At 53.4% G+C, this 16779-nt stretch overlaps 1 protein-coding gene across 3 annotated transcripts in view; it reads right to left on the bottom strand.

The window, feature by feature from the left end:
• The window catches only part of ARHGEF2 (Rho/Rac guanine nucleotide exchange factor 2), a 118232-nt gene that overhangs the window by 28915 nt on the left and 72538 nt on the right, over positions 1 to 16779 (bottom strand). For all 3 annotated transcript variants that reach the window (XM_050930660.1, XM_050930661.1, XM_050930662.1), the window contains one exon: positions 12045 to 12195. In XM_050930660.1, coding sequence (XP_050786617.1) covers positions 12045 to 12195 — 151 coding nt within the window. The remainder of the gene's footprint in view (positions 1 to 12044; positions 12196 to 16779) is intronic.

Genomic DNA, 16779 nt, shown 5'->3' on the forward strand with positions numbered 1-16779 from the left:
GCCCGTGCTGGCTGACTCAGGCTAAAGCAGCTGTTGAATTGCAGTGAAGACATCAGCCCAAGGTCTGGGACCCTCCCACTTCGCAGCCCTAGTGTCTACACCGCAATTAAACAGCTCCTTAGTTGAGCCAGCCGGCATGGGCCAGCTGCAGGTTTTCAGCTGCATGGTAGACATGCCCAACGGTGAAGCTGCAGCAGGCAGTACCAAAAATTCCTCTGCGGGGGGTGTGGGAGCGCAGCGTCCATTAGAATCTCTTGCCCTCAGATGACACCTTTAAGCAGCCCCTGGGCATCCTGATGCCCCCCAAATGACTGCAGTCACCTCTGGGGAGGAACACAGCAGCTGTTTCACAGCACCCCGGGGGCGACATGCCGCACTTTAGCATGGGAGGGTGAAAAATGCTGCCTACAATTTGTGGAGAGGAATGTAACGGGCCAGAGGACAGGAAACCTGGGCTAAGAGACCTACGTTGGGAGAGGCACCAGGGATTAATTGTGCCGGGGATGCGACTGTGACTCACTAAGTGCACGTGCAGGGCCTAGCGCAACAGGTTCCTGATCTTAAGTAGGGCTGCTGTGTGCTACTGTAATACAAAGAACTGGGCGCACACATCTTTGTCTCACTCCATATTTCCAAAACAGTCAGGTCTGCAGACTCAAGCAGAAGACAATTTCTCAGATCCCATGGGCGGGGGGGAGGGGAGTCGTGCAATCTATTGGAAAATCTTTTTTACTAAGGATTACGCAAGAGGCAGAAGGAAGCTAGCAGGGTTTTCATATATCAGCACAAGGCATTTTAATACAATGGCACCTGCAGCGAGCCTGCTTTGCTCTGGAAATCCATATGATAGGAGCCCACAATGGCCTTTCCCTGCAAAGTCACTTTCCAGCCTCTCACATTAAATTGCACTTGAATGGCCCTGTAAAAAAGCCAAAACAAACAGAGCTTGCCACCCAGAGGGGTGCTTGGAGAAAAGCACTGGTGAAGCATCCTGAATTAGCTACCAGCAGCATGCAACTGCTCCGGGGAAAACATCATATGGCAGAGATGATAAGCAGAGCCCAGGAACAACTGCTCTTCCGGAGGGGAACTTGCAGAGATGAGGCAGCAGATCTAAACCTCAGTTACTATAGAAAAGGAAGTCGCATGTTCTACGGGCAGAAGAGGAAAGGGGGGCAGCATGTGGGCTGGAAAGTCAAGCCAGGCATGAACAAGAACCACCTTTTCTCTCTGTGTACAGCTCCTAGCACCTTAGCTCTCACTCCATGGCTGAAGCACCGATGGGCTACAACAATGGAAATCAGCCAACTGCACGTATTCACCAGCAGGGGGAGTCGGCCTAGAGAGGGCCCTGAGAGTGGTACTCTCCCAAACCCCGCCCACAACCTAAGCTCCACCCACTCGTGACACCATAGGGAGGTCTCATTGGGTCGATCAGCCCAGCAGTGGAATACCATAGTTAACAAGGGCGGTGCAAGTCACAGCAGTGTAGACAGGCAGAGTTCCCGCCCCGCTCTGAACGGATGCAGGATAAAGTCCAGGTGCTCCCACACCCTCTGCAAGTCTGGCTTTTAAATTATAATTCAGCGTCACCTATCTCCCTGGGCTTGGCCTTTCCTAGGGTTTTCCCTGGAGGACCCTTCTGTCCCAGACTGTAGTTCTCTCTGCCCCCAAGAAGAGTTGGGACCTCTATGATGTCCCAGGTGAAGCTAACCAAACCCCCTTGCTAGGTTTGCAGAGTGAACATGCTACCAAGATGAACGGGGCCATTCACACCCCTCCAAGCTACTGTTTCAGGCTGTCTGCAGACCCAGGCAGACATCCCTGCGTCAGTTACCCTGGTGTCACAGGAAGGTTAGAGAGTTAATGGAAGCTTCCCTCTATGCTTCTGTTTGCCCTCCGTGGGGGAGGTGGGGAGAGCAAACGTCCTAAGGCTCACACAGACAGACAGAGATCCAACTAGTTCACGAACACCTCCGCCAAATGGTGGCGTTAAAAAGGAACTTGTGTTCAGAGGCACCTCCCTCCCTGTCTGTCTGTCTCTCTCTCTCACACACACACACACACACACACACACACACACCTCGCATGCGCACTCTCCTTGCTGCGTCAAGCCAAGGGATCTCAGTGGTTTCCTGAGGCACAAGGATGTTGAAATCATTTGCAAAACTAAAATGAAAGCCCTTTGCGAGCTGCTGACTTGATCGGCAGAAGGGTGGGGAGTGACACTGCAGAATCTGACCTGAACCAATACCACAGAGTCACCTCGTGAGAGCCAGAATCGAGGTAGGACCCAGAGGGACCTCTTGCCTGCAGAGGGAGAACAGCTCATCACATAACTGAACAACCTGGGTAATTGGTCGCTGTGTTCTTCCTGCAAACAGGCCTGCTCCACAGACACCAGATTAGTTACCCCACTAGGGCCCAGGCCTCTCAGCTTCCTGGACAATGTCTTCCAGGCAGGACCCTGTCCCAGTACTTCTGTACTCCAGGAGTCTCCGCGCAGGAGTGTGAGGAGAGACACCCACAGATAATCAGTCACAATGTATAAAGGACTAGAGCACCGTGGGCATAGGCCAGGCTCCATTCCTGCACCCGGAAAAAAAGGATCAATTTCAGCAACATCAGAGGAGTCACATATTAGCCATGGCTGAACCTCAGATGACATGTCAGCATACTGTCACACAGCTGTTACCCACATGGATGTGAGTAGCCTAGTGGTTAGAGCACTAGACTGGGACTCGGGACACCCAGGTTCTAGTCCCCATTTTGCCACTGGCCCCAGGAGTGACTCTGGGCTAGTCAGTTTCCCCTCTCTGTGCCTCATTTTCACCATGATACTAACTAACCCCCTTTGTAAAGCAGTCTCAGATCTGTGGCTGAGAAGAGCTAGGGGTTATTACAACATGACTGGAAACAGTTATTTCACCCAGTACTAACTGGCAGCCAATGCTAAGGGCAGAATCTATACCAGTTTCACCCAAATTGGATGCGTGGACACACTAGTTCCTGATCGACTTAAATAAGTCCGGTTTAAACTGAAGTCAGAGCATCTACCCAGAGGTTTGCACTGATTTAAATTCACGCAACTGTCTCATGTAGGCACACCGCCACTAGGCAATGCAGAAAAACCCACCACTGTGCAGGATGGGAAGCAGAGTCCTGTGGGCTGTATAGAGACTGGGATTGGCTCAGTTTCCATTGGTTTCCCATAAGATCTGGGGGTCTTCCTCCCCAGGTCTCTTGAATCATTCTGGAAGGGATTTTAAAACTGGAATCTGGCCAGGACACTAGATCTGACATCCCTTCCATTGCAAAAAGCACCAGGAGACACAACCACCTTGAGAAGCCAGAACCGTGCTTCGACGACCAGGCCAGTATCAGCCTTTCAAGGAGGATGGTGGAGAAGGTTCAGAGGAGGGCTGCAAGAATGATTTAAGGGTTAGAAAACAGGCCTTACCGCAATAGACTCAATCTATTTATGCTTAACAAAGAGACGATGAAGGGGTGACGTGATCAGTCTACAGAGGGGAGGGTAACTGAGCACTGGAACAATTTACCAAGGGTCCCGGCGGATTCTCCCATCACTGACCATTTTTAAAGCAAGGTTGGATGTTTTCCTAAACGATCTGCTCCAGGAACTGTTTGGGGGAAATTCTCTGGCCTGTGTCATCCAGATGATCAGACTAGATCAGCGGTTCTCAAACGGTGGGTCGCGAAATGGAGTCGCCACGGTTAGAGTTAGACTTTCTGGGGTCCAGGCTGAAGCCTGAGACCTACTGTCAGGGAATGAAGCTGAAGCCTGAGGGCTTCAGTCCTGGGTGGCAGGGGTCAGGTTACAGGCCTCCTGCCAGGGGCTGAAGCCCTCAGGCTTCGGCTTTGGTCCCCCCACCCAGGGCAGCGGGGTTCGGGCAGGCTCAGGCTTCCGTCCTCCTGCCTGGGGTCGTGTGGTAATTTTTGTTGTCAGAAGGAGGTCGTGGTGCAATGAAGTTGGAGAACCCCTGGCCAACATGATCACAATGGACCCTTCTGGCCTTGGAGTCTATGAAGCTATATCCCCTCCCAGAAGTTGACACTTCTCTTCCACACAGCCGGGCATGGATGGCATCACCACCTGATTCACGGGCATCACTTCCTACACTATTGCTCACTCTACACAGGTCTCCTGTCCCAGTACCAGCCAAGCCTGATCCTATGTAGCAAGATCTAATGAACCACGACTGGGGGAACAGACGAACCACCACTAGGTTGGACGTCAGGGATAGGAACACTGCCCTAGATTCCATGGGCCAGATGCCACATCGCTACACAAAGTCGGGGGATCTACCATGGCTTCACACCAGCTGAGAATCACGAACTTTCTGTGTATGCGGGAAAAGGCGGAGTCTGGAGAACACAATCAAGCAGTTTGGCTAGACAATGCCCAGGCTGGCCCCCCGGGGCTGTTCACTTCCATAAATACAATGAGATCAAAGCAGGGGAAATGGCCTAAAACTAACCCGACTGCAGCCCAGCTAGGAAATAACAACATTTCACCGGTCACTGGGAGAGGGAGTCTGACCAGAGATAAGGGGGAGGAAACCTGCATTGAAGATTTTCCAAAGGGGGGTTGAGATTTTGGGTACCCACCTTGAGATGCCCCAAATGCGCTAGATTTTGGGAGAACTGGTGCTCAGCGCTTTCCGAGAGCCAGGCCCTTCTCAAGTCGGGCTTCCCAAAAATCACGAGTCCTTTTAGAAACTCACGGCCCGAGTTCTGATCCAGTGTTACCCTTCCTAGGACCTGATCATCAACTTTACTGATGACTCCCTTGCACCTCTCTGGCAGGGTAAGGAGGCCGTCAAGAAGGTGCCGGTGTCATTTATGCCATTTACACGGCCGGAGTGATTTAGAGAGTCCAGACTGCGGACAAGAACCAGGCCTCGTGTTCAGGGGTTCATTAGACTATAAACTATTTGGGGCAGGGGCCATTTCATATAAACATCAGTGGGGCCTAGTGGCCAGAGCACTTGACTGGGACTCCAAAGACCTGGGTTCTATTCCCAGATCTCCTCCCAGGTGACCTTAGGCAAGTCACTTCTTCTCCCTGTGCCTCAGTTTCCCAACTGTAAGATAGGGATCACGATCCTAAAATGCATTGAGATCTACTGATGAAAAGCCTCAAAGAGGAGGTAGGGGCTGTGGTGGGTTTTCAGCCCCAAGCAGAACAGGCCTGTAGGCACCACCCCGAGCCAGGTTTTTTAAAAAGCGTGAACTGTTGCACTCAAAAGCCATAAAATTAAATGCAAAGGCGGTCCTCATCATGCACCAGGAGAGAAGGAAGGATGGCAGAAAACACCACGACAGCCCGTCTCATCCCATCTGCTGTAGCCAGAGCTGCTGCCAGCACGTCAGCCCACGTGGAACGGGCCATATTGATCGGGAATGGCCTCTAGCAGTGACACGATTTCGCTGCCTACGCATGGGACAGTCTCCTCTCTCAGTGCCTAGAAACGCACAAGCCAGGCGAGCAGGATCTGCCCTTTGAACCACACCCACTGAAACACCACCCTCTGCCCTCGGAGCCACCCAGCCGCTCAGTAAGAGGAAGGGTGGGCTTGTGGGTAAAGCGGTGGGTTAAAACTCGGGAGATCTCTGGGCCTCAGCTTTCCGTTTCACAGATGGGGGAAAAGAATCCTCTCTTTGTCTGTCCTGCCTATTTCGACTCTCAGCTCTTTGGGGTAGGGTCTGTCACTCACTGTGCATGTACAGCACCTAGCGCCAGGAGGCCCTGCTCTCTTTTGGGGCCTCTAAGCTCTGCTCTAAATACAAAAAATCGTCATCAGACTTGAGGGGCCATGCAGCTCAGTCTCCCGGGCCTGACAGTGACCAGCATCTGCCACTTTGGAGGAAGAGGCAAGACTCCTGCAGCTCCACAATAACCTGCCCCTGGGAAACATTTCCTCCTGACCCTATCAGAGGTTGCTCTGTGCCCTGAAGCATGAGGGTTTATAGCCCTGTTTGCTTATAGCCACGTGCCCATAGCATCTACAGCTGTTTCTTCCCATTCCCTATACATGAGCTGACCCAGCTAGGGGACAGCAAGCTGCAGTCTATCCTACCAGCAGTAGCAGAATCAAGGGAATGCCAAGCAAGCTTCCATTGCTACTGCTGGGACACCCAGGCAGTTTGGCAGATCCAGGGCAGAGCCGGTGGCTCGTCACGTGACCTGTGACTGCTGGAAACACAGGCCGCTCCACGATCGCATTTCCAACCAAGCCACTTTTCTGACTGACTGTCAGGCAACAGCTTTGCAATGCGATGGATGCAGGCAGGTGCTAAGGGGTCGACAGAGAGCAGACCTTCCCCTCCCCCTCCCCGTGCCATGGGGTCGGGATCCTGGAGCAGGGCGGGGAACGAGAACTCCATTTCTCTTCCCACGGGTGAGATCCTCTCCGAAGGGCGACGAAAGCTGTTTACCCCAGAGCTGGCAGCTGCTTTGCAGGCAGATGTTGCAGACACAAGACCCCGATTGAGCCCGCAGCCAGAGCAGCTGTTGAGAAGCAGCGGGCCGTCTAGGCTGGGAACAGCTGCGACTGTGGGACTCTGGACGGGATTCGGGGAGCAGCCCCCAGCCAGCTAAAAGTGAAGTCACCAGCCCTTCTCCCAGCGGGCTTGTTCAGCTCCTGTTTTATAACAAGGCTACAATCCCAGTCTAGATTCAGCTCCCAAATCGCCTCTTCCCTTCCCACCTGGCACAGCTGGGTGTTGCTCCCACCAGGCCTGGTGTCCGTGAGACAGTTGCAGCAGTTTAAACTGACGCACCAGGGAGCTTGCTGCGAGAAGCGGCTGCAGACAGAAGCCTGCATTGGGATGGCTGCCAGCTGCCCATACAGACCGCTAGCTCTTTGGCGGTACCCCTCACTGCAGCCTTGGGGATGGGGGGGACCAGACAGGCGGCCCTGGCTCCACCCATCCCAGCCGGGGCAGACTAGACTGGCGGAGGTTCAGACACAAAATATACAAGATGCCCAGTGACCAGATGCCGGATAGACTCCAGCAATGGATGGGAATGACAGAGAACAATAGCTGCTGCCGCTTCATGTGTTTATTTATTAACCACCACAGAGTCTCTGACCAACGGGGAGAGGGGGGAGCAGATATCTGCAAACATTCCTGCCCAGCTGCACAGCTACAGCCCGTCTGCTCTTTCTTGGCACAGAGGAGCTGGATCTGTACTGGCCAGTTATACGTTAACCTGGCGCGGCTTGGGTTGAGGGGGGGTGTGTGAGAATTTAAAGCAGGACCCGGAATCCAGCCCATGGTGGTAACAATCAGGGATTGGCAGCGCAGGCTAGTGGGGAGGGCGCTGGGCTGGGAGTCGGGATTCTCAGCTCTGCCGCTGACCTGCTCCGTGACCTTGGGAGAGTCACTTTTCCCTCTTTGCGCCTCCCCCAGCTTTGTTTGCCTCATCTCTTTACACCTTCCGCTCCAGGGCTGGGGGACAGCCTCTCAGTGCCTGGCAAAGCAAGGTCTCGATCTCACCTGGGTCCTCTAAGCGCTATCTCGGCCATCAAGGGATGAGATTTTCCAAAGGAGCTTCATGGCTCACGGCCCCCAGCTCCCTCTGAAATGCAAACCCTCGGCTGGGACCCACCAACTCCTTTCCCTTAGGGCAAAGCATGCACATGCAGTAACCAGGCAGCAGAAAGGGCGAACGCCCCATACAGCCGCCCTTAACCCTTTCGGGTCAGGACTAATCTGCAGCCGCAGGCCGGTGATGGGGAAGCTTGCTTTGCTGCTGCTCATGGGGGATAGCCAGATAGAGGGCGTCAATCTGTCGCCAGCCCTGATTTTGCTTCGGAGGGGAAACAGAAGCCGGGTGAGAGTCACACCTGAAAGCAGAGTGGGGAGGGATTCCTCCCACTGGGTGACTCAGCACGTTATCCGCAGGGAAGCCGTTCCATCTCCTCCCCCGCCCACCCGCCGGAGAACCCGACAGGAAACGAACAACGTTCCGTACATCTGTACCGTTCAGCTGGGAGCCAGGAGAGAATACCGGCAGCGCTCTGGCCTCCTCCGCACTAATCCCATGAGACTGCAGGGCCGGCGAGCCTCAGGAACCCTGTGCAAAGCCAGGTAACGCTCGAGACAGCACGGCCTGCAGGAGGCAGGTTATAGGGACTGACCGCACTAGGGGCTGGGCATGGGACCTCCTTATACGCACATGGCTTCTCAGAGACAGGCCCAAGTCTCCAACGAGTTCCTCTTCCAGAGCACCTGGTAGCTCGTTCTCTATATTGTGGTAGTGCCAGTCATGGAGCAGGACCTCACAGCGCTCGGTGCTGTACAAAGAGAACTAAGAGACAGTCCCTGCCCCATAGCGCTTCCGAACCACAAACAGACCTCTTTCCAGGCACACCTACAATAACACCCAGAGCTTGTATTTACGCCCCTTCGCCGTCTTCCATCCCAGCGCACTGCAGTTACAGTATTGCTCGCCACCGAAGTGTGTCCACCTCTGGGGCGCAACGTGGCAGCTGGTTAGCAGCCATACAGCAACATCCTTAGGTGTGTTTGGACAGGAAGAAGGCATCCAATTGAAACTGCAGGGCAGAGGAAGGAACGCTGGAGTCAGATGAATGGAGCAAGATGAGCTAGAATTTGGCCAGGCCCCTGGGGCTAGCATCTCTTCTCTTGTGTAAAGGAATCTTTAATGATCAGCCTAAGTTTTAACATCTCCCTAAAAAAACAAAGGAGCAAGATCCAAACACAAGCAAGCAGTAGGGCTGCAATCAACAGCTGCCCAGATACCACAGTGATGGGCACAAGTATTAAACTCTAGAATAGGTTAACTTCTATAGACATGGCCCACGGGATACCAGGAGGCGGCAAAGCAATCCCGGGAGAGTTACATACGAATTTCCCTTGTCCATGGGAATCTGCTTTCCTCAAACTCACTCAGCTTTGATCCTGCAGTGGCAGGAAGGAAACACGCAGGGCTGATGCAATGGCTAGCTGTCCCCATGGCATCCCAGCCGCCTCCCATCAGAAAGGGACAGCCAAACCCTGGGACAACCCAACTGCATACAGCATGCACCCTCTCACTTGATAGCCAAGATGCACGCACACGAGATCTGAACCGCTGCACACACATTAGCCTGTCCCCTGTACCACAAAAATCAACACAAGGGCAGAACTCTGCCCTCAGACCCGCCTGGGTGTAGCCCCATCCCCTGAACAGAGCAAGAGAGCGGGTCAGACCATAGGGTCGGTGGCGGGACTCCAAGTCACTAGCACATCCACCATGCCAAACCCGAGGGATGGGACGCTCCAGACCAACTCCCTCACCCAGCCATCTAGGGTTTAGCATCTCTGATGAAAAGGCTGGAGGGCAGGACAAAGAGGAAAGCAGAGTCTAGCCACCAAGCCCAGAGGCAGAGAGAGAAAATTAAGTATTTAAACAGGCTGATTAAGGAGTCAATGGGAGACAGCTCCACTGGAAATCAAGCCACTGGGAACAACCCGGCATCTCCAGTGAACTATTCCTCTCTTATTTCTCATTCACCTAAATCCTCCAAGAACGTCTGCTGCAACCTTAGCGGGTAAATCACCCCCATTCCAGAGCATCGGCCAGGCAGCGCGTGAGGGATTTGCCACCATGCATTGCACAGCTCCGTGCAGCCGTTTACAGCGTCCTCCGATGCAGGTATTGGCAACGGGATCCCAGGCTGAAATAACCCACGCTCCGTACAGACAAGCCCTGAGCTGCTTTCGAAAATGGGACTTTGGCTTTGAAGTCACGTCAGTGCTTTTGAAAATTGTATCCAGCGACTAGAGATCTGGACGGCGGAAATACCGAGGACGGTAGGAACTAGGCATGAGAGATGAAGCTAAGGGAAGAAGCAGTGATAGCTACATTGCTCAGGGTCTTTACAACCAGCCTAGACAAACACATATTTATCTGGCTCCCACCACCAGAGTATCTGAGCACCTCTCCATCTTTAATGTATTTATCCTCTCCCTATGTGGCAAGGCAGAGCTATTATCCCCATTGTACAGATGGGAAAACTGAGGCACAGAGCAGCTAAGTGACTTGCCCAAGGTTGCACAGGGAGCAAGGAATTGAACCCAGGTCTTCCAAGTCCCCAGCTAGTCTTCCTTGGCAAAGAGCATGTGCTGTAGGGAACAATCCTACGCCAGCTGGAAGCTGGATTGGGCGCGCTGAGCAGTTCAGCCCTGTCTGCTCCACGACGAGAAAGAAGCACTTTTAAACTCGATGAGAAAGAAACTGCAGCTTCTGAATGAAATCTCTGCTCCCCCTCCCCACACGCCCACCCGCTGAGATCGAAAGGCATCGTGTTAATGAGACACAGTGGTGTGATGGAATTTCATTCTCGCTCCCGGCCACAGCTGGGATTTGCCTGCTGGCTGGAGTCTGGGCAGGGCCTGTATGCACAGAGCCACACTTTTTATTTATAAGCCATCCCATACATCAGCTGTGGGAATGATCCTTTCAGAAACAGCTAAACCCGGCCATAATACAGGGAAGGCAAAACCCACTCCCAGCCACAGGACCTCCCGCTCATCCACGGCGTTCTGGCCCGACCACACACGCAGGCACTAGCCTGTCCTTGAGGATCTGGAGAACAAGCCATTGCATGATCCTTCAACTGAACTTCGAGTCAGATTCCCAGCTGGGGTAGATCGGGGTAGCTCCACTGGAGTCAATGGGCCAGACCCCCTTCCCACTGGTGTGTATCGGTTTCATGCCAGTGACTCCAGCTGAATCATGTCTACACTAGCAGCGCGTTACTGGTATAGCTGTATTGGAGTATTGTACTTAGGGTGGATGTAGCTGTACATCTAGTGAAACCACCTCCCAGGAGCGAAAAGTTACACTGGTAAAAGCACAGCTTCGCCAGTACAACCGCGTCTACACTGGGTGCTTGCCCCGGCAGAGCTCTGTCCATCAGACATCACCCCCTGACAGACACACCTGGGCCGGCAGACGGGTGTAGTGCAGCCATAACTGACATCGCCCAGGCTTACTCCTGCGGAAAAATCTCACCGCTGGAGCAAAGATTTTCACATACTGCATCTTGCACCTTCCCCGTGCGGCCGATCAAAAAGAAATCGACTAACAGGGCAGAACTGAGGAGCTTCCCCCAACGATTCACGTATCGGGAGCAATTCTGGTGTGAAGAACAGCGCTAGGTCCCCAAGACACAGAGAGCACAGGACCTACTCAATTGACCGGGCAGTGCAGTGAACTGGAGTAATTAACACACCAAACCCCCCTGGAGCCAGATCAGGACCGTGTGTACAACTAAGGTGCGTAGAAGAAGGCAATGCAATTCAATCGAGCATATCCATCACAGTCTGTCTCCTCAGTGCACTAAAATCTCTCTCCCATCCTGCACCGGGAATCCCTACTGAACACCACTGATGTCTTGTGCAAGCCACAGGCAACGTGGGGCTTTACGGCCCCCCACGGACAGCACACTCCTGCATCCAGATATAGTTGTGCAAACACAGAAGCATCCTCTCTCATTCAAACACCGATCCTCTTGTTCTCCATCAACCCAGTTAAGCCCTTCCATGGGTAGTAGCCAGGGGCATATCGAGCCAGCCGCCTGGTACTGCGGGAAGGAGGGTTTTACTCTCACTCCGGAGTGGAACGTGATTTCCCTGCTCCAGGAGTGGCTCGTGATGCAGTGGGATGGGCAGGAGGTTGCAACTGAGTTGGGGGCTGAGATAGAGAAGCTGGGGGCAGGAAGTGATGAGAGAGAGGAAGGGGGCAGACGGTGGAGCAGAGGAGATGGTGAGGCTTGATATGGGGAGGCAGGGGAGGCCTGGGGAGCGGGAGGCAGGAAGGAGGAGACAAGGATGAAGGAAACAGAGACGAGAGGTGACAGAGGGGCAGAGGTAGAGCGGCACCTGGAAGATGTGGACAGGAACATGGTTAGGTGAGAGGAGCAGGTGATTCAACAAGGAGGCGCAGGCAAGTGGGTGGGGGAAATCGAGCTGAAGAACAAGTCACTCGCCGACGCGCGGCTACTCACTGGGGCAGATGAGAGCCTCTTTGGCTGTGATGCTCTTGTTGCAGGCGAAGCACATGGTCATGCCCGAGACGGTGATGGTAGTGAAGAGGTGCCCATTGGTGTAGCGGGCGTCCTTCTCCTTGCCCTCCTTCATCTTCTCTTTCTCTTTGTTCTGTTGGCCGACAGAGAGAGAAAGTTAAAGCCGCAGCTCCACAGACGGGGACCCCCCGCCCGCCCGAGAACAGGACGACCATCCTAGAAGCCTCTCACCCGGGAGGCCCTCCCTCCAGCTTGTGCCTTCCTGACAGTCCCTCCCTCGGCCAGTCGTTTTGCATTCACGCTCATGGTGCCGACTAAGGGGATCCAGGTATTAAACCCAGCCCGTGTTCTGGGAAAATCGGCCGACGCTGCAAACAGATGTGGGGAAGGGGTGTTATTGGGTCACCAGAACCCAGCTGACGTTCAGCAGGACAATCACACCAGGATGGGGTGAAAGAGGCAGGGGAGGGGCAGGGGGTAGAAAAGCCAGCCAGATCCACGGGAATCTGCAGCATGGAGATCCTAGGAGGGAGAAAGTGCACAGAGGAGAATGGGAAAAGACACCCAGTTATTTCAAATCTCCTGTACTTCCCTGTTTCCAATAACCATGACAACCGTGTGTCTGCTTAAGAAATACACCCCCACTCTGCCATGGATGCCTCACGCCATAAAGAGGCACAGACCCGGGTGTGATAGACCAGACCAAGGGAAGATCTACACCCGTTATTCCTGTAGATCAGAGGGGCCGAGTTACCATGTGTAAAATGGGGCAGGAGGAATTGGCTTTGGATGCTCAACAAGAAAGGACCCCCACAAAAAAAAAACCAAAACAATCAAACACTGTGCAGCGAGTCTCCTAGTAATGCTTTAAAGATGTATCTGGTGCCTTTCATATCCCACAGGGTCCCCAGACAGAGTGCTCCTGAAATGCAGCCACCTCTGGGGTGGAAGACAGAAGCCAATCATTACTCAGGGTAAATGGACATCTCAGTGTGGGCTGTGAAAAAGCATCAGGGGCTTTCAGACTCAGCCAAGAGACCACAGACAGTCACATTATCTGCCCAACCAAGGGCTGAGCTGACCCCACGGAGATTCAAACCGGCGGCGTTTCAAACCCAATGCTTATGCCCCACAGCTAGTGGAGAAAATCTCCATTACTGCAGTGTTCAGGCCAGGACCCTCAGACTGCACATGATGACACTGGGCAGCACAGATTGGGAGCCAGAAAGAACCACAGGGTCTGTCTGGGTCCCGCAGTCCCTCCTGCCCCACACAATCCTCCTTTTACTAATTGTAACAGAGACCTGGGCCTTCTCTACCATGCACGGGACACTACAGCCTGTAGGCAAAGAGACTCATGGTCCCCAAGATAGCCAGTGGCCAAGCTGGGCACAGAATCCCTGAGTCCTGACTCCCAAGCCCCTGCTCTAGCCACTAGCCCACATTCCCTCTCCACAGCTAGGAAGAGAAGCCAGGAGTCCTGACTCCTAGCCCCCTAGTCTAAGCACTAAACTATCCTCCAGAGCCAGGAAGAGAAGCCAGGAGTCCTGACTTCCAGTTCTGCTGCTGCTGCGCATTCAAGCCCTGGCTTAAAGTTTTCACTCCTACACTCGAGTTCAATTTCGATACAGCTGATGAATTTAGTGAGTTTGCCCTAATCCCGGTGACATTTTATTTTATTTGAACCCAACCAGGTGTCTCCACCCTTGCCGCAAACCCCCACTCCCTCCGGCCTTCACATGTGTGGCCTGGAGGTTTGAAGAACAAACACAAACCCTACAAAGATTGGAAGCCGCCACAGAGTTAAGGATCTAGCCCCTGGCGCTGGACTGGGGACAGGTTGTCATGGCACTCTCCTTTCAGAAAGAGGAAGGCAGCCGGTCACTTCCTGTTGCAAAGTTTGAGTAATCCTAGTCCTAGCTATTTCTGACTTCAAATCAGCTTCGCATCACGTGTCTCGGTGAGAGACAACAGACCGTGTCCGCCCTGCACACCCAAAGCTGCAAATTATTTATATTACAGAAGCACCTAGCACCTCCAGTGAGAGGCGGGACCCATGGCGCTAGGTGCTATACAGACTCATGGCGCGAGACAATCCAAAGGGTTGAGAGTTTAAAAAGAGACAATACAGAAGGAGCAGGAGGGGAAACTGAGGCACAGAAAGGCGAGGTGACTTGGCCAAGGCTGCCCATCAGGTCTGTGGGAGAGCTGGGAATAGAACCCAGGTCTCCTAACTCTGAACCCAGTGCCCAATCACCAGACTTCGCTGCCTACTACAACGCTGGTCACTAATCCCTGTCTAATTTAGATTCCCAAATAGGCAGGGAACTTCTCCCGTGTGTCCATAACACGCCCCATACACCAGCAGCTCTCTGCAGAAGAGGCGTGAGATTTTTGCCTTTTACTCAAGGATCTCAAAGCACTTGAAGAGACACTTCTCAGAAAGCTAGGTGACCGATCAGACTCTGCGCAGAAGCCGCAGGAGGACAGAATCCCAAGCAGTCACTTTATCCGGATCACCGACCTCTCCTTTTCCTAAGCTCTTCAAGCGTCAGCATTCCCCTCTGATCTAAGCGGTGGGGTTGTCCAAAGTAACACGGCTCAGCAAAGGGTATTTTGCACCAAACAGCCAAACACCCAGCAGAGCCTGGTGACTGCAGTTTAATACAGAGCAGGGATAGCATCAAAGTGGGGACCAGCCCACCACAATTCTAAACTTCCAGTAGGATCATTGCTCGGAAAGGGTCTCCACCCCCTCATAATTCACCGTAGCCCCGCAGCCTGTCTCCAAACCTTTAAATCCACCATGGTGCAGCAATGCAACAGTCTTGAAAATAGTGGGCCAGATCCTCCGGTGGTGTAAACTGGAGCGACACTGATTTACACCAGCTAAGGATGTGGCTCCCCCCCTTCCCCCTCAGCAAATAGGCAGCCAACTCACCCAGGCTGCCCAGCGGGTTAATAAAAGCTGCAGCGTCGCTTAGCACCCTTGGTTAGCTCTGTTCTGGCAAGATAGCAATCAGCAGAGAGAGGAGCTTAAAATTTGACAATTTCAGAGAGAAATTGACAAGATCAGAGAGCAGATGCCTTGTTGCTTTCAATCCCCCAGCCACAGCCCACCGGCAGGAGCAGAAGGTTGGTGGGTGACTTGGCTCTCACAATTCAAAATCTCACCCCCTCTGTTGCTCAGGCTTCCCAAGAATTTGGGAGGGAAGGCGCCCCAAAGGAACCAGCAGATGAATTTTCTACTCATCTCTGCCGCTGACAATATGGGGCATCAAGCTCTCACCCTTCAGGGCACTGCCTTTCTGCTGCAGGGGTCAGGAAGTAATTCCTTCCCCAACTCCCATGCAAAATTAAGATCACGGTAAGGATGTGCTGCCTTCCTCCAAGGCATTGGGTACTGGAGTAAGACAGACCAGTGAGCTCACCGGATACCCAATATCCTAGAGCAAACGAATTGCGTATGCACTTGTATGCACAGCGGTGAAGTCTGACCCACTGGGTTTAATCCTAAAAGGCTTCCCCATTTAAAGGAGATTATAAAGCCAGAATTGGGAATGGAGAGGAGAAAGGTGCGGGAGGAAGAGTAATCAGACCCTGGGAGCCCACAAGCCCCATTTTCACTGTACACAGAAACACCCCACCCCCACCCCCTCCACACACATAGAATGTGTATACAGCTGCTTTTCTGTAATACAAGCCACAGATAGAGCCATTCGGTCCCCTCCCTTGTTGCTGGATTCAGTTCTGCTTTGTGTTCCCCAAGACACTGATTTGATAAGCCCGGCAATGGAGGGGTCACGGTTGCTGGAAATGAGACATTTTCCTGACAGCTCTCCTCCGATAAACAGATGGCCTTTCCTTCTCCTAGCCAGGTTAGTCCCTGGAGGGGGATGGGAAATGAAGAGGACGGCTTAGATTATCAGACAGGACGAGGGTCATAAACCCTGTTCTCCTCCCTCCTTCCAACCACCGTTCAGACACAGCGACTGACTGTCAGACCAGACTCACCGATATTATGAAGAGCAGCTGAGATGGCATAGAGGAATCACACCTGTTTAACCGACCTCAGAACTGATAACGCGGGTGATGGGAAGAGAGAAGGGGCAGGTAGCCCAGGAGTTTTGGCTGGGGTGGAGAGGGGAAAATGGACTAGATCTTGTCCCTGCGGGGGGGCTGACTCAATCCCCACCCACTACCCATCCATCTTCAACTCCTAAACCCAGTCGCTTGCCTATACACCCCTCCCCCCCAACACACACTGCACCCCTTCAGAGATTTCCATTGGATACAAACAAGCAGGTCCAGCCCCTTGACACCGGGGCCAAGGCGGGCAGCTGTGCTAAGAGGGCAGGAATGCTACTGGGGCGGGTGGGAGGTTAAAACAGCTCTGCAGGGAAGAGGAAGATCTCCTCCCCTGCCCCATGCAGGGCATGTGGTCCTGCATAGCGATGCAACATCTGGTTAAAGTCACACACCCCCAAGATGTATCAGACAGGGGCAGGGGGGAGGCAAGAGAGAGAGAACACAGCAGGGGATTTGGCTGAGAGGTGCGGGAAGAGGCCGTGGAGACAGTTCTTGGAGTGGGGGATGGACGGTACCAGGCAGGAATCGGTACCAGGCAGGAATCGCTCGGCTGGCTCTACACGGGAGTGGGAGGCAGGGCCCAGGGGGAAGGGAACTCACCCACTCCCCACAGAGGAGCCTCTCTGCC

This window comes from Gopherus flavomarginatus, chromosome 20 (assembly GCF_025201925.1).
Source record: "Gopherus flavomarginatus isolate rGopFla2 chromosome 20, rGopFla2.mat.asm, whole genome shotgun sequence".
NCBI classification, from domain to species: Eukaryota; Metazoa; Chordata; order Testudines; family Testudinidae; genus Gopherus; species Gopherus flavomarginatus.